Below are 26,138 nucleotides of genomic sequence, written 5' to 3'. Positions count from 1 at the left end.
GAGGAAGTAGACCCACAGAGAAAATAACTTACTCGGAGCTTCTGATTTCACATCCAGACTTCATTTCACTAATACGCTACCTCAAATCCCTCTGAGAAGTGCTATGTTTGTACTGAGAGTTGGATGTGAAGGTTAGAATGATACAATGCATTTCGTTGTTCTTTTTTAAGTTAGCTGAATCAGGAGAGATGTTCTCACTCTGAATTGCTTTGACTTGACAATGTTTGAACTACTTTTAGGGGAGTCTTGGGGGGAGCAGGAAACTACCTAAGTGCATATAGTTGGAGAAAGAGAGAGGGGGAAGGGAACAAGCATTTTTATTGAGTGCCTACTGTGTGCCAAGCACTGTGCTAAGCGTTTTACAAATATGTCACTTGAGTAACTACAGATAACAGCACTGCTATCAGGGAATGAGGAGGATTTGGCATCAGATGAACTGGTTTAGAATCTCAGGTTTTTCCATTAGTTAGCTGTGTGACTGTAGGTAAGGCACTTTATCTCTGCTTCAATTTCCTGATTTGTAAAATGAGAATCATAATACCTGTGCTATCAATTTCAAGGTGTTGTTTTGAGGAAAGCTCTTTTTTTAACACTAGAATGCTTTCTAGAAATGTGAGTCACTTAATATTACTAATAATAATACTGCTTCTTCAGCCATTTATTTCTGTCATTTAATGGCTACTTTTGCCTTCAGAGGAAGTTGGTTAAGTCTGGATCACAAACAATAGCATTTATGCCAATTTTCATCAACATATAGGCCAATTTCCCTTGCAGTGGTTCACTCCCCAACATTTTGGAGAGCTACAGATGGTCAAAGTATCCCCTACTCCTTATGCTTTGATCATCCAGGTCACATCGGAGTGGAAGGCTGGTGCTGTCAATTCACTCTTGCAATTTAGGCAGCAAGGTAAGAGATTGGATATACCACTTTAAAAAGAGGGTCACTTACCCTGAAATATAACCTCCATTTCATATCAATAAAAGGTCAATCAAGATATATGTAGTTGGAGACCCATTTTGTTTTATTCAGAATCTTACATCTATTTGTTCATTCATGTATTTATTTACCTATTTAGCATCTATCTATCTGTCTGTCTATCTATCTATCTATCTATCTATCTATCTACTGTCAATACCCTCTTGCAACCTAGGCAGCAAGGCAAGAAATTGGACATACCACTTAAAAAGAGGGTCTTTAGCCTTGATATATAACCTTTACTTAGTATAAATAATAGGTCAATCAAGTCAAGATTTATGCAATTGTACTTGGAATACTATTTTATTTTGAGTTTCATATTTATTTATCTATGTCTTTACTTGTCTATCTAGCACCTATCTATCAGTCTATTTGTTTTTGTGTGTGTGTTTATTGACACTAGGTCTCCCTATCTTATCTAGGATGGCAGTGCAGTGGCTACTCCCCAATTTGATTCCAACAGGTTAGCATAGAAGCTTTAACTAGCTCCCACTTTTTTCATGAGCTGGGTCGTTTACTCCTTCTCAGGCAGCCTGATGGCCTTCCCCTCCTGGGGGTTCACCTGGTGCCATACTTAGTGTGGCCACCTGGTCAGCATTAAGCCCTACTGTAAATCAGAACTCTCAAAGTCAAGTGATCTTCTAGCCTCAGCTTTTTTAATTGCAGGAATTATAGGCATGTGCTACCACCCAGGCAAGAGCACTACATTTTAAAATACCATTATTTCTACAGATAATTCTTACCTTGAGATCATCTGGGAAGAATATGCTGCTTATGTAGTTATTGACCATTTTAAATACAAATCCACGGTCCAAAAATGTAAAGCAGCGCTAAGGAATAGTAAGATAAGAATATGTTGATATTGAGAACACTGAAATATATTCAAATACATTTTAATAATTAAAAACAGTATATCATTTATGTAGAAGTGTCATTAAAATATACTTAAAAAGCTCTCAAGACCTGTATTAAACATTACTCCCAAAGTGGTAACTGATTAGACATATAGAAGAAAGTACATAAACCAGCAAGTTAAAAACCTTCCTTTATTAATTTTAATTATATGTTTTGGAGGCTAGCAGGTGAGCATCATCTTTCTTCTCCACTGCCTATTTTTGGTTTTACCATATTTCACTTTTTGTTTGTACAAATAGATTTTAAGGTGGCAAAGAAGTGGTGTAATATAATAGGAAAACAACCCCCTGAACTTGAAGTTAGGAGACATGGAATTATCTAGCATATTTAATGCTAGTGCAGCCTTGAGTAAGTCACTTGACCTCTCTGAGCCTCAGCTTTCTCATCTGTACAATGGAAATAATATTCTTAAGCAACCTACCAGACAGGACTGTTGTGAGGAAAACACATGGTATTTAGCACCATAGAAATGTGAATTATGGTAAAATTAGCATGTTGGTAAGCAAAATGGGCTCTTAGCACTTAGTTTACCCAAGTGCCCTTGAAGAGTTTGGCTTTTGTTTCCTTTGAGTAATTCACTGTATTTCATTGAGTCTTACTAGGTGCTAAGCCCCAGGCCCAAACCCCCATTAGGTGTAAAACCTATGTGGGTGTGGATTGGTAACTAAGGTGGGGCCCAAGGTGGGGCTAACTAAGTGGAGGTGCTAACTCAAGATCCAATCACAGGAGCCTAAGTTCTGGTCATTCAGACGACGCTTGATGACGTCTGAAACTCTATAAGAGGAGAGGACACAGCTTGGAGACTGAGACTTGTTGGAGCCAGCAACAGCTACAGTCGAAGCTGAAGACAAAGACGAAGACAAAGCCAAAGCCAAAGGAGCTGAAGAAGCAGGAGCTGCTGGTAGCAGGGCTGACCCGCGTGTGAACTGGGAAGTGCTGAGCAAGGGCTCAAGGCCAGTGGGTAATCTTCTTACGGGAGGGGGGAAGCACGAATATGATTTGTTTTAATGCCATCATGATTTTCCGTAACCTCCTGGTTACTCTTGTGAGGTGGACTTATTGGGCCTGGAAGCTTTTGACCAGGATATCGAAATGGGAACACTGGTTTGTGGGTCTGCTACTTTGGAGCTTGAATAAATGCTTTAATTCTTCTGCCTTCTACTTAGAGAATTCTTTATATCCTGTGGTTCTGAACCGTTCAGACATATATATGATTGTCTTTGAAATCATAAATTCTGCCTTCATAATATAATTAGTCTTCTCCATTAATTACAAATCACTTTTGGAGACTGCGATTTATACCAATGCTGTTTTTTTCCCTAGGTCTGAAAAGTGATAGCCAAATCAAACTTCAACATAATTATATTCTGGACCATCTACCAGACTATTCAAACACAACATATTTTTCTTAACTGACAGTGAATGGAATGAGGGATGCACTGTATTATACTCAAGGAGGAGCCTGAATGAGTTAGAAAGAAACCTGACAAATCATGTGGGCAGGCTGCATTCAGGCTCTCACAACCTGCTGCCAGTGAATTAAGGGGTAATTGATTGAACCTAAGAACAATGAAGAAGTTGTGGTTGTGGAGACAAGTTGATGTGGCTCTGTGAGTGATTAAAAACAAGCAGAGCCTTCCTTTGTTATCCCTCTTCACATCATCCTCTCCTTAGAAAATATGGAGCCATGGAAAGAATATTGGATTTGGAGTCAGGTGGGACCTAAGCTCTGGCCCTATCTCTGTTCCCTATTACCTGGTTGACCACGGATAAGCCACTTCACCTCTGTCAACCTCAAACAGAAAAGGCTGACTTAGGTAAAGTGTTTTTGGGAATATTAAAACACTATACTAATATCAGGTATTATCACTTTAAAGCCATCAGGGCACAGCAAAAGACTTGGAGTCAAGAGACCTCAGTTTGACTGCTGCTCTTAACACCCCCTCATCCCTCAAGCTTGCCAAAGACACTCTTCTAATGCCTATTGGAATGATGGGATTGCTTCCCTCAAACTATATCTATCTATCAATCTGTTATCTGTCTCCATCATCTCTCCCCATTATGTGTCTGTCTGTCTGTCTCTCTCTCTGTCTGTCTGTCTTACTCTGTCTCCATTATCTCTCAATCTATACAAATCCATTATCTATCCATCTATCTTTATCTCTCTATCATGCCTGAACCATCATCTATCAATCTATCTCCATTCCCATCATCCATCCATCTATCTGTCATCTATCTGTTGGCCTCTCTTGATCCATTATCTCTCTCTGTCTTTCTGTCTCTGACTCTCATCTCTATCTTTAACATTCACCTCTCTATCAACAGATAGATAGATAGAAACATGGGACATCTTAAAGCACTATAGAATACCGATCCCAAGAGAACTGGGTTTATTTATTTATTCTTATGAAAGTCAGCTCAACTGTGTCTATGTAAAGGATTGATAATAAGGTATTATGATTATATTTCCTCTATCATATAGTCAAGGAAAAAATTATCTATACTATTTGGGTACTTATAGTTGAACTAAGGGACTGGTAGAGGTGATAGGACCATAGATTTCAAGCTGGAATGGTCTTCAGAGGTTTAGTTAAATTCCTTCATTTTACAGATGAATAAATTGAGGCTTAGTGTGGTCAAGCAGCTCATCCAGATTTCTGCTGGCAAGGAACAGCAAGTGCTCTAAAAATGCTTGTTCGATAGGTTGATAAGCTTTTATGATGTATGATGCACAAGGACTTCCTTTTAATATCTGATTGCATTTTGCAATCCACCCTTTATTCTCTTATATTTTATTGATATTTACAATAAATGTTGACTCTTTTCTGTTTTTATCTTTTGTCTCTGCCCCATGTCTCCCCAGCCCAGTATCTCCGAAGTCCTTGATTTATCTGTTCCTGGCAGGAACTTCTGCATAAATGAAATACAAAGGGGCAGTGGGGGAAACACATGTAGTCCAGAAGGCAAAGGGGATTTAAGCCAACTACGGTAGAGAATGAAGTCTTTTCCACTATCTTCTTTGGTCACTTTTTTAATCTTTGATTTTTTTTAAGATCAAGCGAGAATGAGTTGGTAATTTTGGAGTGGTTATATTCATTCTTTTAAATTTATTGTTCTATTCAATATTTTATCTAGAATTATTCAAACTAAATGTCAGAAGGGAGTACACAGCTCATCCATTCTAACCCATACCCAACTGAGAATCCCCTCTCGAAAACATTGGTAATGTTGATGCTGGTAGAATCCACCATAAGAAGTGGCCATCTAGGCTTAGCATTGATAAATCTAGAATGGCAGAAACTACCATCTCTTGAAGCAGCCCATGCCACTTTTGGATACCTCTAATAAGGAATTCTAGAGGGCAGCCACCTGGCACAGTGTATAGATACAGTACCAGCCCCAGAGTCAGAAAGACGTCTCTTCTGAGTTCAAATCTAGCTCTGTGACCCTGAGCAAGTCACTTAACCCTGTTTGAATCAGTTTCCTCATCTAAAATGAAGTGGAGAAGGAAATGGTAAACCACAACAGCATCTTTGCCAAGAATGGGGACACAATTGAAACCACTGAACAATAACAATTATTTTCCCTTATCTTGAGTGAAAATTTGCCTCCTTGTAAGTTCTACAAGCTAAACAAGCCTAATTCCTCTTCCACAGATAGCTCTTAAAGTACTTGTAGAAAGCTATCCTCTTATCTCCACCCCATCCAATTCCTTTCTTCCCTATGTCAAACATTCCCAGTTCTTTCAGCTGCTCCCCTTATGGTATCATCTCTACCTTCTCTAAAGACTTTCCTGTTTGTCAAAGTCCTTCCTAAAATATGATGCCCAGAATGGAACAAACACAACATTTCAAATGTGGTCAATCAAAGGCCAGGATACAGTGCTACTTTCATCTCACACATCTTGGACAATACATCGTCCCTAAAGCAGGCTAAGATTTTATTAGTTTTTTTTCAGGGGCTTACATCACACTGAATTAGCATTCCATTAAAAGCCCCATACCTTTTTCAAACAAACTTCTGTCTAGCCACATCTACTCCATGTGGCACTTACGAGGTTGATTGAGCTCAAGTGTAGGACTTGACATTTCTCACTATTAAATTCCATCTTGTTCAATTCAGCCTTCTAGTCTGCTGCAATCTTTTTGGATCTTGATGCTGTTGCCTAATGTGTTAGATATACTTCCTAGATATATGCCACTTGACAGTTTGATAAGTACCTGTATCTTCATCTGAGTCACTGATAAAAATGTCAAACAGAAAAGTATAAGGAGAGATCCCTGGAGCATTCTCAATTTCTCCTCTTGAGTACATCCTCCTAATTTACAATGCTTTTCTCCTTCCTCTTTATTTATTCCATTCTTCTTGAATAAGTTACACTTATTCTTAGGACCATATTCTTATCTTGAGCCCTTTCTGACCAAATTTTACAATACCTATGAGGTCACATTTGTCCCTGAGTTATACTCTCTAGCTTACTTTGTTTTTTCTTTTAATAAGTTTTATGGATGCTTTCTGTTTTTATATCAGTCTTTTTCTTTTAAAAATGTTTACATTTATGGAATAAAACAAATATTTTCATCACATCATACAACAAAAAAGATCATCGCACATGAAACCATACATCTACTATATACAAATTGCTATTCCTTTTAAAAACACAACAAAGTTACATAAATTTCCTTTCCCTCCCCCTTTTTTCAAACATGCCATGCCTCCTCCAGAATAAAATCCTCCCTTGTAATGAAGAATACCAATTAAGCAAAAATAACCAATGACGATTGTACTTCATGCATTTATCTATAGACATAAGAGACTTTGGTTCCTTCCTTGGATTTTGTTCCATAAATTATTGGTTATTTCTGTTGCTACTCTTCTTATGTTCTAGCTACTATGCTCTTTGGCTTCTAGCTAAGAAGATCTAGGTGTAAATAGCATTCTCCTTTTTCCTTTTCTGTTTAAACCTATGAGTAGAAATGAAAGAAAATAGGCAAATGCATTTTACCAGGCTTTGTAAGGCTTATTCTATCCATGGCCCCAAGCTCATCTCTTAAATATTTAAAGCAATGGTCTAGAAATCTAGATCCTGTTTTCAGTTACCATTTTCCTCACCCAACTGTTTACTTCCCAGATCTACCTTCATCTTTGCAGCACCTGCTTTCAAATGGAAGCAGTGATGAAAACACTACCTATACCCCTAAGGTCTTCAGTTCCTTGCTTAGGATTTCATCAGTGCTACCCCACCCCTAACTATAGTAATTACTATTAGGGGTGTGTGTGAGTGTGTGTGTGTGTGTGTGTGTGTGTGTGTGTGTGTGTGTGTGTGAGAGAGAGAGAGAGAGAGAGAGAGAGAGACAGAGAGACAGAAAGAGACAGAGAGAGTATGAGTAGTGGTCATATATTTGAAAGAAGAAGGAAAAAAGGATTACAAACATTCATTCATTTCATAGGCATACAAAAGCAAAAGACCTACTCCGTTTATATAAGGCATCCAAAATGGAAGAGTAAGAAAATAATATCACATAAAGATTTTTTTATTGTCTGAACCTGTGACTTCAGCAGTGTAGGGAATTTCCAATATGAAAACTCTCTCCATTAATGCAGATAGGCAAGTTAGTTGCAATTTCCAGTATTAGATAATTGTCTGGGCATGGAAAGGTTAAGTGACTTGCTCGTTTCACAGGGGCAGCATAGGTGAGAGGCAAGACGTGAGCACAGGTCATCCTGACTCCAAAACTGGACTTTTATTTACCATGCCATGCTGTTTCTCTGCCTCCAGATGAAAGTATTTTATTTTTGGGGGTGCTGTTGGGGTTAAGTGACTGGATTTGAACTCATGTCCTCTTGACACCAGGGTCAGTGCTTTATCTACCATACCACCTAGCTGCACCAACCTCTCCCTGCTTTTCTTTTAGAAAGTATTTTGTAAGTATACTGTTGGACTAAGTTGGACTTGGCAATTGCTATGTTCTGGTCCATTTCTAGAATTCTGTGATACTATGCATGTCATAGGAGGAGAATATTGCCAAACAACAGATTCTTGTCATGGCAAAATAGGCACGCCTGTAATGTGACATGACTATCACGTCAGTTGGATTAGCACCTGGTCTTTTCTTCACTGAGACCTTAACACTGAAAACAACCATGACCCTATAAATGTAAAAGCAAAAAAATCATTCTGTAAACATCAACTATGAGAAAAAAGCTCTTTACATGTTTACATAGTCATAAAGGATTTGCATCAGCATTGTAAACTATTATGCTCCAATTAGGAGTTGCTCTGTAGGTATGCTGAATTTGCTATAGCGAAGGTGTTGGCAGAACTGTGACCTGACATTTTATTTACCTTAAGAAATCTGGCGACACTCTGGTTTGCTCTTCTTGTTTCTTCAACAGCGTCTTTATACTTCCAACTCACATGGTCTGAGATGACCATTACTAGTGCGTCCAATTCACTTTGGTAAGAGTAAGGAAACCTCTGAGCCCGTTGAAGCTAAATAAAGAGCAGATTATACTTTTTAAATGGGGCATGTGTGTTACTCAACTTAAAATATACTCTATCATCATATTAGATTATATTAATTTCATGTAAGGGATCGAGCAGTGAAATTCGAATCATTATAAGCTTGGGATTAAAATTCTTTTAAAAAAATTTTATTAATTAATTAATTTTTTTAGTTTAGAACACTCAGTTCCACAAATTTTTGAGTTCCAAATTTTCTCTCCCTCCCTCTCTTCCCTCCTCCCCCATGAAGATGGCATGTAATCTGATATAGGTTCTACATATACTTTCACATTAAATTTATTTTCCAATAATCAAGTTGTAAAGAAGAATCATAACCAATGAAATGAACCATGAAAAAGATGAAACAAAACCAAAAATAAAGTAAAATAAAATAAAAAAGAAAAAAAAGAGAGAACACAAATAGTTTGCTTCAATCTGCATTCAGATTCCATAATTCTTTCTTGGGATGTGAATAGCCTTTTCCATCATGAGTCTTTTGGAGCTGTCCTAGAACCTCGCATTTTTGAGAAGAGCCAAGTCTATCAAAGTTAGTCATTCCAGAAGCAATGTGTCTGTGGTTGTGTACTATGTTCTCCTGGTTCTGCTCCCTTCACTCATTATCAGATCATATAAGACTCTCCAGTTCTTATGAAGTCCATCTGCTCCTCATTTCTTATAGCACAATAGTATTCCACTACATTCATATACCACAATTTGTTTAGCCTTTCCCCAATTGATTGGCATCCCCTTGATTTCCAATTCTTTGCTACCACAAAAAGAGCTGCTATAAATACCTTTGTATGTACAGGTCCTTTCCCCCCTTGTATGATGTCTTTGGGATACAGCCCTAGAAGTAGTATTGCTGGGTCAAAGGGTATGCGCATTTTTATAGCCCTTTGGGCATAGTTCCAAATTGCTCTCCAGCATGGTTGGATCTGTTTGCAATTCTGCCAACAACGCAATAATGTTCCAATTTTCCCACATCCTCTCCAGCATTTATCATTTTCCTGTTTTGACATGTTAGCCAATCTGACAGGAGAGATGTGGTACATGAGAGTTGTTTTGATTTGCATTTCTCTAATCAATAGTGATTTAGAACATCTTTGTCATATGACTATAGATATCTTTAATTTCTTCCTCTGAAAACTGCCTGTTCGCATCCTTTGAACATTTATCAATTGGGGAATGGGATTCAAATTCTTTTTTCTGTTCTTCACTATCTATGGGATCTCAGGTAAGTTTGTTCACTCTCAAGGCGTCATGAGTTTCCTCATTTGCAAAATGAGGGCGTCAGATTAGATGATCTCTGAGTTGCTTCCTGTTCTAGAATGCTGCAATTCTAATTAACTCTAACTTGTTATATTAATTAATCTCAATTAGCTAATCCTGTATTAACTAATATTATCTTGAGGACTCTATTATAAGGACAAGAAAACATATCTCTTTTATTGGTCATTCATCTACTTGATCATCTCTATTTAATTTCAATCAATGTTATTTTTTCCAATGAGTATTTTGATTCTTTTCTTCAGGACCTCCAAGTACTTGATTAAGAATAATAACTAGCATTAATGTAGCACTTTAAAGTTTGCAAAGTGTTTCACAATTATTATCTCACTTGATCATCACAGGTAATAGGTAGGTGTTATTAGTATCCTAATTTTTACAGATGAGGAAACTGAGGCAAAGAGAGGTTAAGTGACTTGCCCAGCATCAAACAGCTAATAAGCCTCTGAGGCTAGATCTGAACTCAGGTCTTCCTGATTCCAAGTCCAGTGATTAAAGAGATCAATTTGTATGGTGCCCCAATTGTAACTTCATGGTTCTGCATACACCACAGTTAGTTGGGAGGTTCTGTGGATAAAGAATATGTGCCAAAACCTCAGGATGGCTATCAGATGTTGTAAATTTATATCTGAGAAGACTCAATGGGTTCCTTGAAAGCCCTCCTAGGTTATAGGTTTTAATTGAAGTGGGACCAGGAACTTACAGCTCACACTGGATTGCTTACACATTTATTTAGTACACTGAGGATTAGAGAGGGATTTTTTTTCCCACAAGGACCATTCTGGACATATAATAGTATTATCCTCGTTTTCCATTAAGAGGAATCCAGTGCTGTAAGAGGTTAAGAAGTAGCAAGGTAGCACAGAAGACAGTGTGCTGGGCCTGGAGTGAGGAAGACCTGAGTTCAAATCCTGCCTCAGACACTTACTAGCAGTGAGACAGTGGTCAAGCCCCTTAAACGCTGTCTGCCTCAGTTTCCTTTTCTGTAAAGAATAAAGCACTTAGATCTCAGAGTTGTGAGAATAAAATGAGATAATAGTTAGCATCTTAAAGTGCTATATAAATACTAACTATATGTTATCATAATTAAGAAATTAATTTATTACCCATGGCTACATAACAGTGTCATAGCCAACAGTCAAATCTCTCAACTCCCAAGGGCAGTGCTCTTTCCCCAAAACTACGATGTGACTGGGGGAAGAGAAAGTAGCCAGCATCCATTATTGAAGTGAAGGAGAATTTTACCAATCCTGTATCTGTCTGACGTGAAATCACTTAGATAAAAAGTTAAACATACAGTAATTTATCTGGAAGCTTTGCACATATGATGTTGCACATACGATTATTTATAAACATGAGGATGTTGGGTACTATGTACATAGACTGTGACTTTTCACTTTTCATTTGGATCTGAAATTGTGGATCTAACTTACATGTTGTACAGGCTGCCCTGGTTTCTTCCTGGTTCTGACCATAGAGCCATATGACAGTGTAATTTTTTTAAAGAAAAAGCTTATTCATGAATGCAGGCTCTTTCACTGATTTGGTAAGTATTCATACCCATTTTTTCCAGTCTTACCTCAATTTTCTTTGTGTCAACCAAGTGCTGTGCCATTGACTTCAAGATAATGTCAAAGAAGAACCAGGAATGCTGAAAAGAACAAGATACAAACTCATCTCTATGGTAGAAAGCCAACCTATACTGTCTCCCTCTGCATTTTAGCAATCATCTGAAGTATACTCTCAAGCACACCCTGAAATTGATTATTAGAAAGTTAAATGTGACATATGGAGAGCTAGGTGGCACATTGGATGGAGAATGCCAGACCTGGAGTAAGGAAGACTCATCTTTGTGAGTTCAAATCTGGCCTCCAACACTCACTAGCTGTATGACTCTGGGCAAGTCACTTAACCCTGTTTGCCTTGGTTTCCTCATCTGTCAAATGAGCTGGAGAAGAAAATGGCAAACCACTCCAGTATCTTTGGCAAGAAAATCCCAAATGGGGTCACGAAAAGTCGGATACAAATGAAAACGACTAACAACAAAAATATGCCATGGGCAGCATAGTCAGTTCTCTCTGGTTTCAGAAGGCCAGCTATCTATTAAGTTGCATGACTTTACAGGTAAAAATTAAATTCAGGAAAACTTATTGCCTTTCCTCTTGTACCAGTTTTAAGAATAACTAAAATCTTGGCTAGGCTTCAGGCCAGGCTGTAAGGAGTTAACTATTTTTCTTATAGAAGATTTACTCTCCTTGGGACCTGAATCTCATTTGCATAGAGTTCCTTTTAGTTTAAAAATACATTTCCCTCTTCAATTAACTTACTAACATTTAAAAAAAATAAACACAAAGATTTTTATGGTAAAATAAATTTAATCTTTAAAGCAACAGACACCCAAGTGTTTAACAACACTTGGGGATACAATCATTTTGTCTCTAAGGAAAATGAAGCAATTTAAGGTCATAATCCCATTTCCTTGAAAAGATAGGAGAGATTGAAGTATACACAATTTACAGAGGAAAAAAGTCAAGATGATTTCAGTGACTTCAGTAATGGTGAAATTAGGCTGAATATTCCAATGCCTTTCTCTACTACTTCATTTATATTAGACCAGCTATCTCTTGTCAGCTAGCTATAAGGCTTAATCTCCATGGTAAAGTTTAGTTTTACTTGGTCTCCCACTACATGAAATATAGATGAACCCAACAAGGTCACCCAGACTCAGTTTTCTTTTTAAAATGTTTAAAAAACTAAAAATAAACAAAAACCTTAACATTAACGTGACAGTGTGGCGCAATGTAAGGTCCACTGGCTTTTGAGTCAGAGAATTTGGATTCAAATCTTGCCTCTGAGGCTTACTTAAGACCTGTGTTATTTTGGGAAAGTCACTTAACCTTATGGGACCTCAGCTGCCCCATCCGTAAAATCAGGGGTATGAGCTAGATGGTTTCTGATGTTCTTTCCAACTCTTGATCCAAGATCCTATGAACTAAATTCATGTAGCAAACCTTTACATTGAAATTAATTTAAACATATAAAATATAGTACTAATTGAGCCATTCCCTCTAACTTCCCATTGGAATTTTTGTTCATTCCCGTTTTCCTTCGTATGATTGTAGTTAATATGTATTCTATTCTTATTCTTCTAATTCTGTTTTTCTTTTCTTTTTTCTTTACATGACTTCACGATGCTCTTTCTAGATTACTTTGTATCCCTCAAACTTGTCAAACTTGATAGCATAACAATCTATTTCATGAACACTACTACTATTCTTCTATTGCTGTTTTCAGGGTTTTTTCCTACTTACATGTAATATTTCTATGAAAATCTTTGACTATGAATCTGTTAATTATAATACTTTCAGTATTTAATTTTAGAATTATTGGGTCAAAGAGTATAATGATTGTCATAACTTTTGTTGTACACTGCCAGACTAATTTTCAAAAAATTCCTATTAGCTCTTCTACAATACCCCAGTACTGATTTTAATTGCTTTTAATTTTTTGGGTCAATTTAATGGGTGTAAAGTGGTACCTCAAAGCTATTTTAATTTGCATCTTTTATTACTGAGGCTGAATAATTTTCTTTTAAAATGTCTTGTTGATTATCTTTTAAAATTCTTTTATCATAGTCACTTCCCATTTATTCTCTCCCTCCCCCATATTGTAGAATCCTTCTCTGTAACAAATAAATAGCCAACCAAAACAAATGGAAACATTGGCTGCGTCTGACAATTGGGCACTTTATTCTGTCCTTACAATCTACCCATCTTGGGCCACTTACTACTGTCCTGATCTATATCTTGCCACTGGACCCAGATGGCTCTAGAGAGAAAGTGAGGCTGTTGACTTTGCACAGTCCTCCCTCACTTAAATCCAATTCACTTGCATGTCATGGCATCACCTCCCTGATGTCATGGTCCTCTTTGAGAATGAAGGACAAACAACAACCATAACAACAGCCACAACAACTCAGGTGATTATTAACAATCTATTTCCTATTTTGAAATTTACCTTTTGGACCAATATTTTTCCCACTGTGGATAAGTGACTCTAGCACATTAATGGAATCTATGAGTTTGAAGGCCCAAATTAAGAGGAGTGAAGCCCAAATAACATATGCCCCACTTTCTTAAAATAGTGTCATACTTGGTAACAATGCAACCTTTTCCACAATTATAGCTCTAGCTATGTGAATCTAGGGTAAGAAATTGAAAAGATATTTGCAATGTGATCAATCAGGCTTTTTGAAATCCATCTTCCCTTCATATTTTCTCATCGACAAAGGCAATAACAAATATGCCAAGACAGAGATATTTTCTCTTGTTTTTGTGTCCGCAGTACCTAATATATAGCAGGTACTTAATAAATTTTTTTTGAAGGCCAATACTCATTTTGACTGACATTTCTTTAAAATGTGTGTATTCTGAAGTCTTACTCTAATAACTCATTGTAGCATCCTGGGTAACCTGGGTTCTCAAAGGCTATGCCAGTGGGACACAAGTTCTAGCAGATCTAAAACTGAGCTGAAAAGGCTTGGAGTACAGGTCTCAGGATGGATTGTGTGCTGTCTGAGGACTAGCCTGCCTAAGTTTGGAGAGATTGGGCACTAGAAAGCTGATTATCAAGGTATTAAGTTTTGGGTCATAGCAACTAATGATGAAGAGATTACTAAGGCATAGGGAGACTGCCATCTTCATTAGTGGAGGGAATAATAACTATGCTGATGAAATAATATTGGAAAAATTCAGAAGCATGTATGCATTGTTATACATGCCCATTATTATGTCTGTATAATGTATTATTTGTAGTTTTTCTGAAAAATTGGGCTGAGCTCTGATTTTGCAGCTCTAAGAAACTCATGGTGAATAACTTCCTCTACCAACACAGATTGGCACCTTCTTTATAGCTCAAAATCTTTAAGAGTTAGCAGGGGAATTGAGAAATTAAATGACTTGCTCAAAGTTACAGTGCCTGTACTTGTCAGAAGTGGGATTTCAACTCAGATCTTCTTAATTCTAAGGCCAAGTCTCTAGTAATTAGTTGCTTCTCTTTGCTATAATACAAACATGAAATAATTTTTGTTCATGCTTCAAAGAGCATTTTGAAGAGGTACTCAAATTCACCTTAGTCATCAATTCAACCATGACCTATCGAGCCTTTCAATATGAAATGCGTGCCTGAAGCTACAGGTGGATAAGCTTTGTGGAAATCCATTAATGTTATCACTGTGGATCTGTTGAAGAAGAAAATGAAGATGAAATTGAAACACATATGGTACTAATAAATGAAACATAATATTTAAATTGTGTACCTTCAAGACGTGTTTGACTGTTGCTAACTCATTTGATTTCAGAAGACCAGCCATGTTCTTTGTCAGTTCCTCATGGACTGTCCTCTCTTTGTATGTTGTAGTCTTGAATACATACTGGAGAAAATCCAAGAAGTGAATCAAATGAAATGTGACAGAAAGTCCAGAAAAGAATGTTCTCAGTTCCTTAATCTAGCCCTCAGAGTTATCTGCTCCTTGTACATATCACTATCCAAACCAATGAGGTCCCAACCATAAGAGTCGGATATGCCTTTGCCTATTTGTTACTTTGTGTGAGGCAAGTGGTATTTGGGGCCTTGCCCCTTCTAAGTTCTCACCACACAGATACAGAGAAAGCAAGGGTGTGACAGACAGACAGAGAGCGATTAAGGAGGCATGAGGAAACATGGAGGGCATTTGACCCACCTACTTGGGGGGCACATTTTCCCCTTCTCTCTTCCAATGGCAACACATGGCATGGTAGCAACTCTTCATCCTGAAAGGGGCAGAGCACCCACTCAAATGGCCAAGTGGGGAAGGACAGTCCCAGCCAAAGGCCAGCAGGGTAAAATCTACCACAGACCTAGTCCATAGCAGCCCCATGATTAGCAACTTTTAATGGATGACTCACGAACCTCCATCATTAGTAAAATCACAGAGGTGTCATGGTCACACTTAATAGAACCCATCTTCCTGGGTTCTAATGAGATAATATGCATATAGTTGCTTTAAAGCATTTTATAAATGTTGGCTATCATACATTCAAATAATACCCATTTCTCATTAGAAGAGTTTGCCTGTGACATACTGCTGGGTGCAAAGAATAGCCTTAGTTACTGTTTTTCTCCATTGTATTGAAACATATCGATTTGTGCACTAAAATGCACTTTAGAGATTTTTATGCTAATTACTGAATTATCACCATGTTGCTTATGAAGTAGTACTCAAGAGAAGACAAAGTTCATTTTTCAACTTCAACCTAGTTGTGACAGTCAGGGTCTTATCCAATGTGCAGACAGAAAATAGACTTTGACCAAGGGGAAAGAAGTACATAGAAAGATAACTGTCTCCAAATGTGGGATTTGAACATTATCAGACCATATGTGATCCTAATAAGGCTTGACTCATCCAAGACTCATTATAGAGAATAAAGGAAAAGCTAACAGACGTATGAAATTATACGGAATTGAGGAAAAGTGTTTTTTAAAAAATCACATAATATCACTCAAACAAGGGTGGACTCCAACATAACCTATCTCATACATGCACAATTATTTAGCTCCAAGCTCTGAAAAATTTACTCCTTTGAATTTGAACTCGAACATGGCAGTGCAATACAGTACCTCAAAGCTTGGAATCGAATTGAATCTGCTGTCTGTACACAATACTTTTGGCTATTGTAGATGGAGTGAATTAGCAGCATTTGGCATCACTGAACTTGAAATGGTGTTTATTTTTATCTTTGAATAATTATTAAAATACACAGAAATTCTTTGGCATTTCTCTTGAGGAATTCGAGGCACTTAACAGATAATCCCTTATTTTTTCAGGACATTCCTGGGTGGTAATGAAGTAATGATATGATTAGAGTAAATTTCAGTTCTGCCTCCCCACACAAGAGGAAATAAAGTTAGATATGGGGGACCTAATTGCTCTTCACTAAGCCAAGATTTCAACCATGGAATCATAGAGTGTTTAAGCTGGAAGGAAACTCAGAGATTGCTTAGTTCAACCTCTCATATGAGGAATATGAGGCACAGAGAACGTTAGTAACTTGTTCAAGGTTGTATCATAATTAGTGGTAAGGCTAAAACCAGAACCAAGTTTTCATAATTCCCCAATACAGTGACCTTTCTAGAGTGGAAGCCAAATTGATTACATTTATTTCAGATGTCTTTAAGTGCTTTAAAAATCTTAAGCCTTGATATAAAATAAAAACTTTATGTGAGGGATTTAGGGATTTCAGCTATGTGAGGACAAAAACAAAATCAATCTTCCTTATCCCAGAATGAATTGGACCAGACAAGAAAGCACTGGTCTCTGAAGCCTCATTCTTGCTCTCTCAGACTTTCAAAGATAAGATAAAAATCTGAGTCTGTGAGGTCCCAGAACTTCATTACTATTTCCAGAGGAGCCGAATCAAAATTTTAGTTGGTTCCATATTTAATTCTTCTGTTGCTGAGCTTGAAGAGGGCAAAGGAAAGCTGCACCTTTGTAGAAATGTGTGTGTGTGTGGGGGGGGGGGGGGCAAGTTAAAGAACAAGGAAACTGCCTTTTCAAAGCCTTCATATGGAAGAATCAAAATCTTTTCTGTTTCTGTGGCCTTTGGAGGCTGAAATGTGAAACAGAAGTAAAAATGGTGATGGTTAGAGGTTGGGAATACTCTAGATGATTTTGCAGTTAGATCCTACCTAAATTAATCATAACTTTCCCCAAACAAACACTTTTAGGGTATAGCTTGACTTATGAAATCAGCAAACTTTTAGTAAATTAAATTATAGTCTAATGGTAGTAGAGGAGCTTACTATGTAAAGGAGCTTTGTCATAGGTTTCCATGATATTTTTTCAAAGCGAATAATCCATTTACCACCCTCCCTTTCCCTGCCCTCTACTGCCACCTCCAGGACAATTTATTATATGTTTTATGAGTCCATATTTGGGCATCTCAGGTTTTTTTTAAAGATAGACATGCTTATTCTTGTGTATTTTTGTTGCTGAATGGCACAAAAGATGTTAAAAACTTGGGAGAATTTTAAGTAACTTCCTTATTTTATAGTTTTCAGGCATAAAGTCCTTAGAGAACCTTCCTGCCATTGCCCTGAAAGAAGAACCTGTTGGTCTACCACATTCTGTTTCTACTCTAAAGGGACCTAGAGACAGTGTGGTTTGGTGGATAGAGGGCTGACCTTAGGAATTAGGTCAACTTGGATTCAAATAGAGCCTTTGACACTGGCTATGTGACTCTGGGCAAGTCACAGAACCTCTCAGTGCCCTGGGCAACTCTCTGAGAATATAGGTTATATCTGAGTTACAGCTTGTGTTGATGGAGGCTATTTCAACACTGGGGGCTCTTATACTGATAAAATCACATTCAGACTATTTCTTTTTCCTCTAAAAGGCCATAGGAGCCTAGTCTTTATCTCTCAGTATATCCTAAAAATATAGGGCCATTGAGATCAATGCCCTGTTCCATTTAGGTTTTTATCTGGACACAACAACCTGGTGCTGATTGGGTTGTGTGTACAAATGTGTGTATAAATTTGGGGAAAAGCCCATTTCTCTCTCAATAGGCATATTATTCCTACTGATTGAGGTGCAGTTGGCTGTGTTATTGCTATGACCTTGCAAAACATCATCCCAAGTTCACTGGCAGGAAAAGAGGCCAACTGGGCAATGGAATCAATAAATCCCTGAGTGAAGACTGGAAGGAGGACACTGGAAAAAGCAATGCACATGATGGGATGGGCAGATGACTCATGCCAGAAGAGAAAGGTTTTAACATACCAGAAGCAGGTACAAATATACAGTTACTGGGAAAATGAAAAAAAAATGCCTGAGAAAACAATAAAAAAGAGCTAAGAAAACATTAAAGAACATACAGCATTCAGCAAACCCACAGACATGTTTCTTTTCAATTTCACATTGAAATGGTTGATTTTAACTTATAAAGGAGAAAAACTTAATTTCTCTTCCTCCCCCCCCCATATGGATATGTATACATGTGTAAAGCTATATACTTAGCTAGTCAATACAAAGAATAGAACTCAAAAACATTAAGGTGGATGTTTTATTGAGACCCACAGGGTCAGGGACTGACCTGTTGAAAAGAAAACAGGCACTAAGCATCGAAGACAGGAAAGGGGATAAGCTACATATCATGTAAAGGCATGGACAAAGAACAATGGGATGTTTCATACCTTTATATAAGATTTGACGGAGTGGTCTAGCTGCTCCTCATGGCATTTACTCACGATATCAGTTAGAACCCTGAAAAATCAAAGTTATTTATCTCTCTGGAAGGTAGAACAAGACAGTTTCAAGACCACATTGGCATAGTCAAGCCAATAGTGCCTAACTCAGTGTTTTCCTTACAGCAAATACTCAACGTTGAAGGCACAAATGAGTTGCCCAATAAAAAAAATTGATAATTATTCTTGTTACTTTTTCCTTTTTGGTCATTTATAATTTGTTAATCCTGGGAGCAAGTATGATGCTGCTATGGTCTGGGTTCAAAATAGGGATTTCTGGCTTGGGAGATGAATGTGATAACTACCACCATCTTTGACGGAGGGACTGAGAGGCTGGTTTGCCAATGGGACGCTGGCAGTCCATCAGCACCTTCCAAATTTCCAAGTCATTGCCTACTCTCATAGATGTGTTTCCTTTTCTCCAACTTTTAGGTGCTCTATGTAATTGGAAAAGATATTGATTTAAGAAACAGGTCTATGAAAACTGGGTAGGAAGCCCATAAGAAAGGTAAAGGAGGGAAAGATGAGGATAGTTTCCCTAACTAATTCTGCAGGCTGGCTGCTCTGCACAAGGTTTTTTGTTTTGTTTGGTTGGTGTGGTTCCTGTTTTGAGCAGATCTGAGATGTTATTATAATAAGGAGCTTTCTCTGAGAGATTTACCAAAGCAGATCTGCACCCACTCTGCAACTGAGAGTCTTAGAGAGTTGCTTGGAGGCACTGAGAGGGTAAATGACTTACCCAGAGTTGCATAGCCAGTATGTTTTAGAAGGCTTAAACCCAAATCTTCTCTTGTATAATTTTATCCTGATGTTAAACAATCAATAGGCAAGTCAGTTTAATTGAACAAAGTTCCCTGTTTGATTAAGGAGATGATGATGATGATGATGATGATGATGATGATGATGATGATGTGTGTGTGTGTTGTGTTGCTGGGTCAGGTACATCAAAAAAGGGGACCCCCAGGCTATGGCTGTCATACCCAAAGGTCATGGTATCAGTTACACTGCATGACTAAGTCTTCAGAAATGTAAGAAGATGGCAGGTTGGAAACACAACCCTACTGTACCCTCCAAAGTCAATGTCCTGTAGCAAAGTACTCATCATCTCATCCCAGTTATGGCCCTGGATTCTTATTCTAACAGCACAAATGTGTGGCCGCATGACCTCTGGCTTATTTTTTAATAACTCTGTACTTCAGACACTTCACTTGAAGTGGGCATAAACATATCTAGGAATTGTCTAGAGTATCACTGTACTATTAGAAATTTTGCCCCCAATAAGAGGAAAACACTTTAGTGTCAACATTTTTTTTTCAGAATGCCAGTACAGTTTCTAATTCTGAAAGGACATTTATACTTTCATGATTTAATCTTAATTCAAAAATTGCTTATAAAGAGGAAATTGTTTTGTAGAGCTATATTTAGACCATCAGACTAGTGGATTGAGTAAGTGGTAGTGTAATAAAGGAAATAATGAAGGGAACTATGAAAGAAGTTACCATGTATAAGTGATATGGATACCATTTCTATAATAATGATATTGAGAATTCATTATACCCAGGATATGTAAAAGCTTGGAAAACTTTAAATATTCCATTAAAATATTTGGTAGAATGCCTTATAAAGCACTTCGTTGGACTACCATTACTGTATATCCAACTATTCTGAAATTAACTAGACAATATTACTTATACAATTTTTTCTTGTATGAGTACATTATGAATACCTGGTAACAGTGGTGGTAACGTCATCATCTTCATTCTGAACCAGAACTTTGAAGAGTTGATTCAAGATGATGGGAAGAAAACTCATGATTGCATGAATCTTCTCTACATTCAGCAAGTTCTATAGTAGGTAATAAATCATGAGAAACGACACTGATCAGTTTTAAAGCAAAACATGGTTGCCATTTTTTAAAACAAGTTTGAATATGATGATAGACATGACTGATCATTCCAGACCCCATAGCACCCCATGAACCTAGGGATAAATTCTCAACTAAGTTTTTGCTGATTTTTTAAAAAAAATTTGGACTTTGAATTTTCATTCAGGTTGGATTTGGGGATGATTAACCTGTATTCTTCCCTTCCCTGTTCCCCAAGTTGGGAAAGATTCAGGAATGGTATAGAAGAAGCATTTTTTCCCCTGACTTTATGTTTCCCAAACTTTTATGCAAATTCTCTTTTGTTTGATTCTCCTAGTCCAATGCCAGAAAAAGGAGGAAAAGCTCATTTTGTTTATTTCAACATTCCAAACAATGGACTCTAAGTTGACTCACCTTACAAGAGAGCACAAAACTTGAGGTAGGAGGCTGAGACATATCTTTTTCTCTTTTTTGGCACTGCTGAAAAAATGTATTCACATATGGATCCTAAAATAGCAAAAGAAAGATATCAACCTCAGGATCGAAAGTTCTAGGAATTTATGAACTGAACTGAAATAGAATGAGCTCCCAATTCCTACATATAATAATAATCATTGGGATATTAGTTCTATATTCTGAAACTCATTTTTACATTATTACCTCAAAAAGTTATTTAGGTTGAAAATATAAACAGATTCAAAAAGGGGCTAGATAAACTCTAAGATGATAGATTTTTAAAATTAGATGATAAAGAGAAGTTAGTAATATTTAGAATACACTCCTAAACTTTAAGGATGACAGAAAGCTCCTATCATCCTTTCTGCGCAAAGTCCCCAACTTCTCCCTGTGGAAGGACCATATATGCCACTGTTTTTTAAATGATGGGTTCTTTTTAAAATGAATTTTACTAGAGTAGCAGAAACACAACATCTGCGGCAAACATCTGGATACCTGGGGAAAATGCTATAGACATACATATGATAACATATGTAGGAAATATTTTTGGAAATAGTTTGACAAAATACATGCAAATATCTAGATAAGTAGTGAATTTATTTTAATTTCACTTAGATGCATGAATCATAGTATAGGGACATCCTAATAATTAAGGTGTTTAAAAAATATTTTATGAATCACTGGCAGGTTATAGGTGAAAAAAAAGCTCCCTATTGGGACCTGTGAGAAGCTTAGGATCATTGGAAGAACTGAACAATTTTTCAAAAGCCTGACTGTGGGCAAGTTCATGTCTGAGATATTTGTCCTGTTTGATTAACTCAATGGATTAGCCAATCAATGAATCAGTACTTATTATGCTCCCACTAGGTACCATGCACCATGCTTGATATTGGGGATACAAAGACATAAGTGAAACAGTCCTTGCCCTTAAGGACCTCTCATTTTATTTGGTGGAAACAACTTATACCCATTAAAGCATATACAAAATAAATACAATGTAATTTTAAGGGAGGGCTGCTAGGTGGCTAGGGTCTGGAGTCAGAAAGACCTGAGTCCAAATCTGGTCTCAAACACTTATTAGTTGTGTGATTCTGGGCAAGTCAATTAAGCCTGTTTGCCCCAGCTTCCTCACCTGTTAAATGAGATGAAGAAGGAAATGGCAAACCACTCCAGTATCTTTGCCAAGAAATGCCACCCCCCCCAAAAATGAAATTTTTTGGACATGACTGGAAAACAATGTTAAGGGAAATAAATAGCAGTTGGGGGGAGATCAGGAAAGGCTTCCTAAAGGAGGTGTCACAAAACTGGTCTTTGAAGGAAATTTTGGGATACTAAGAGGCAGAGGTAATGAGAGAGTGCATTCCAGGCGTGTGTGTGTGTGGTGTCTGTTGATAGAATGTTACATGTGAGGGACAGTGAGTGGGCCAGATTTGCTGGGCTGTAGAGTGCATGAACTAGGATGTAATATGCCTGGAAAGATAGTTTGGAAACAGATTATGAAAGTATTTAAATGCCCCAAAGAGAAGTTTACATTTGATTTGGAGCTTAGGGGAATGATGTGGCTAAACTTGTCCTTTAGGAATATCGTTTTGGCAGCTGTGTGTGGAGAATGGGATGAGCAGAGGCACAGGACCAAGGATGCGGCTTTTGCAATAGTCCAGGCTGGAGGGGATGAGGGCCTAAATAAACCAGGGTGGTAGCCAACAAACTACAGATTTAACATATTATATATAATAAATATATTTATATATTATACATAATATCACATATAACATACAATTATATGTTATATCATATAATATACATACTATTATACATAATATAATATCATAATATAATATATAAATATATAATAACAAATTATATAATAAATATAAAAATATAATAATCTAGATACTATGAATTTTTTATCCATTTTACTTTTTCTCTTATACTTTCTGACATGCGGCTGTGAATCACGGAGTACTTAATTCTCATAAACATCACCATTATTGGACAAAAAAGGGCAATGGAAAGACACACTAGCTACAACCTATTACCAATAATGACTGGTATGAATTAAGTGACATAAAAGATATCATCAGCAGCAAGAGGGATTAGAAAAGGAGAAGGGGCAGCTAGGTGGCACAGTGAGTAGAGCACCGACCCTGGAGTCAGGAGGACCTGGGTTCAAATCCGGCCTCAGATACTTAACATTTACTAGCTGTGTGACCTTGGGCAAGTCTCACTTCCCCCCTCCAAAAAAAGAAAAAGAGAAGGGATCATTGTGTAATATGCATGAGAAAGAACAAACAGACAGCTCAACGCTGTACTGTTCTCCATGATAGATTAAATTTACACCAAGATTCCTCATACTGTAGGAAGGTTGATTATGTACCATAACTGCTGAAGTCAATGTAATTCACCATAGAGATGTGCCTTTTAAATTCATTTTGACAAAATTTAATTCATAAAATGTCTTTTTAGTACTAGGCACTGTGCCACATGTGGGGCATAAGATTAGAGACTAGAACTGTGATCACAATGATATGGAGAGCTCCTTCATAGAGAATTCATAGCCTTGAACGGGATTCAGGGGTGGAACTTTTGTCCCAAGGTTATAGTCTATACTCTGAGAAGGGGAAAGGGCTTCTCTTTGAATGAATGAATTTTCATCATAAACTACATAAAAGCTGAGTAAAAAATTTCAATCACTCTGCAAAAAGGCAGAACAAGAGTTTATTACAGCATATTCTTTTAATTCTCAGGTAATTTTAGTGATCCTGAGGATTTCTGAAATTTCCTTAATATTAATGGAGATAACAGAACATCAAGGAGAATGAACTCACCTGAGTATTCACTGTTGATACAACAAATGTTGTTACTTTGAAAAGTGGTTTCCCACCATCCACCCATTTAAAGTCACTCCCACTGTGCTGTAACACAAAGTTTGTTGATGTTATTGCCACAGTTAAAGTTTCCCACAATGCAGGTTGCTTCATTTTTCAACAGAATTTGCCATCAAGATTTATTAATGTTGAGTTGTAAATTAGCAGGAGAAGAAAAGACATACTTGACTACATTTGACAATACATGCAGAAACAAGCTAATGACGTGATGAAAAGTACTTTCATAACAAGGATATTTCTAATAGCAATAAACCAATTCTGAGCAACAACAGAACTTCTGGTCCCTTGAATATCATTGGCATATAGAATACCTTTCCAGTTGCAGAATCTTGAAGGCTTAAGTAATTAGGAGGCAGAATGGTTGCTACCGGTATATTATATTCTTTAGATGCTAGCTGATCACCTTTCATCAAAGGAAGCCAAGCGTAGCCAACTGTTCAAGAGAAGAGACAGCAAATTTTTTTTGTGGTAAATAGTCAAAGATGTAGACAGATATATAGACAGATATAGGTCATTTCTTGAGAGAGAGAGGTGATGGACCGAGAATGTATATTTCATTTCTTGGACATAGCCAACGTAGGAATTTGTTCTGCTGGTCTCTATTTGTTACAAAAGGAAAACAAACTAAAAAAAAAACATGTAGGGCCGAATAGCCGAAATTTACCTAAAATAATTCAACAAACCTAAGGCATTTAAAGAACTTTTTAATTCACGCAAACAACATGAACTTGTGTCTCTATGTAGGACTTTGCTCAGTACCTGATGTCTCCAGAGCCTCCTTCTTTTTGGCATTAGACTTTGCATTGATGTCGCATGTGATGTGATAAAATGAAAACAAAATGTGATGTTTCTCATGGAGTTGTGTGGGCAGCTCAATTTTCACCTGTAATGTAAAGGAGTACTTAGGATTTCAGAGTTAAGTCATTTTTCTAAGAATAAGGCAAGGGAAACAAAATGGCAATTCTAGCCTAATAAAAACTGAAATTCATGCTTTAAAAAAAAGGGAGCAGAACTGTCATTTCATGGGCAGGTAGGTGGTGCAATGGATAGAGAGCTGGGCCTGGAGTAAGGAAGCCTTAGATCAAATCCAGCCTCAGACACTGGCTAACTGTATGACCCTGGGCAAGTCACTTAACCTCTGTTTGCATCAGTTGTAAACTGGGGATAGCAATACCACTTCCCAAAGTTGTAGAGGATCTAATGAGATAATTATAAAGCTCTTGGCATATAGTAGGTGCTCTGTAAATGTTAGTTATTATACATATAAAGAACTCCCAGGGGAAGAAATTCCTACTAATGTAAACTAACACCTTCTCTAAGTTAGAGACTAGGCAGTTAGGTGGGGCAGTGGGTGCAGTACTGGCCTCCATATACTAGCTGCGTGACTCTGGGAAAGTCACTTAACTTCTGTTTGCTCATCTGTAAAATGGGGATAATCATAGCACTTACTTCGCAGAGTTGTTGTGAGAATCCAAAGAGAGTTACTGTAAAGCGTTGAATACTTAGTACCGCTATGTAGTAAGTCCTACATGCATCTTAGTTATTATTATTATTGCTATTAGGAAGGTATTAAGAGCACTGTGACTTGCCCACAATCACAAAGATAGTATATGTCAGGGGCGGGGTTCAAACTCAGGTATTCCTGCTGCAAGGCTAATTCTCCATCCACTCTACCAGGCTTAAGTTAGCGAGTCCTTTAATCTGTATTGTCCTCATGTGACTCTGAATTGGTATCCATCAATTAATTAGTTAGACAACTAATTGAGAAATTAATTAAATTAGTAAACTAACCAATCGATTAGTGCTTTCTTTTGCTACTTTTATACTTTCTTCTCCTTTTTTTTTAAAGTATTATTTTATGAACCTTGCAGGACTTAGAGCTGGAAGAGAATTTAGAAGGACAATCCCCTCATTTTACAGATGGGGAAATTAAGGACCAGAAAAGTTTTAAAGGGCTTGTCCAGG

The 26,138-nt window shown here is 37.3% G+C and overlaps 1 protein-coding gene across 3 annotated transcripts in view; it reads right to left on the bottom strand.

Annotated features, from left to right (window-relative positions):
• Window positions 1–26,138, bottom strand: part of DOCK10 (dedicator of cytokinesis 10) — a gene marked incomplete at its 3' end in the record, with an annotated part of 192,013 nt that overhangs the window by 37,355 nt on the left and 128,520 nt on the right. For all 3 annotated transcript variants that reach the window (XM_036755279.1, XM_036755281.1, XM_036755280.1), the window contains 10 exon segments: window positions 1,720–1,806; window positions 8,238–8,384; window positions 11,263–11,334; window positions 15,001–15,114; window positions 18,915–18,984; window positions 20,692–20,810; window positions 21,244–21,336; window positions 24,114–24,200; window positions 24,485–24,606; window positions 24,933–25,056. In XM_036755279.1, the coding sequence (XP_036611174.1) occupies window positions 1,720–1,806; window positions 8,238–8,384; window positions 11,263–11,334; window positions 15,001–15,114; window positions 18,915–18,984; window positions 20,692–20,810; window positions 21,244–21,336; window positions 24,114–24,200; window positions 24,485–24,606; window positions 24,933–25,056 (1,035 nt within the window).

Source organism: Trichosurus vulpecula, chromosome 4, assembly GCF_011100635.1.
Source record: "Trichosurus vulpecula isolate mTriVul1 chromosome 4, mTriVul1.pri, whole genome shotgun sequence".
Lineage (NCBI taxonomy): Eukaryota > Metazoa > Chordata > Mammalia > Diprotodontia > Phalangeridae > Trichosurus > Trichosurus vulpecula.
This window is presented reverse-complemented; position numbering and strand designations above follow the sequence as displayed.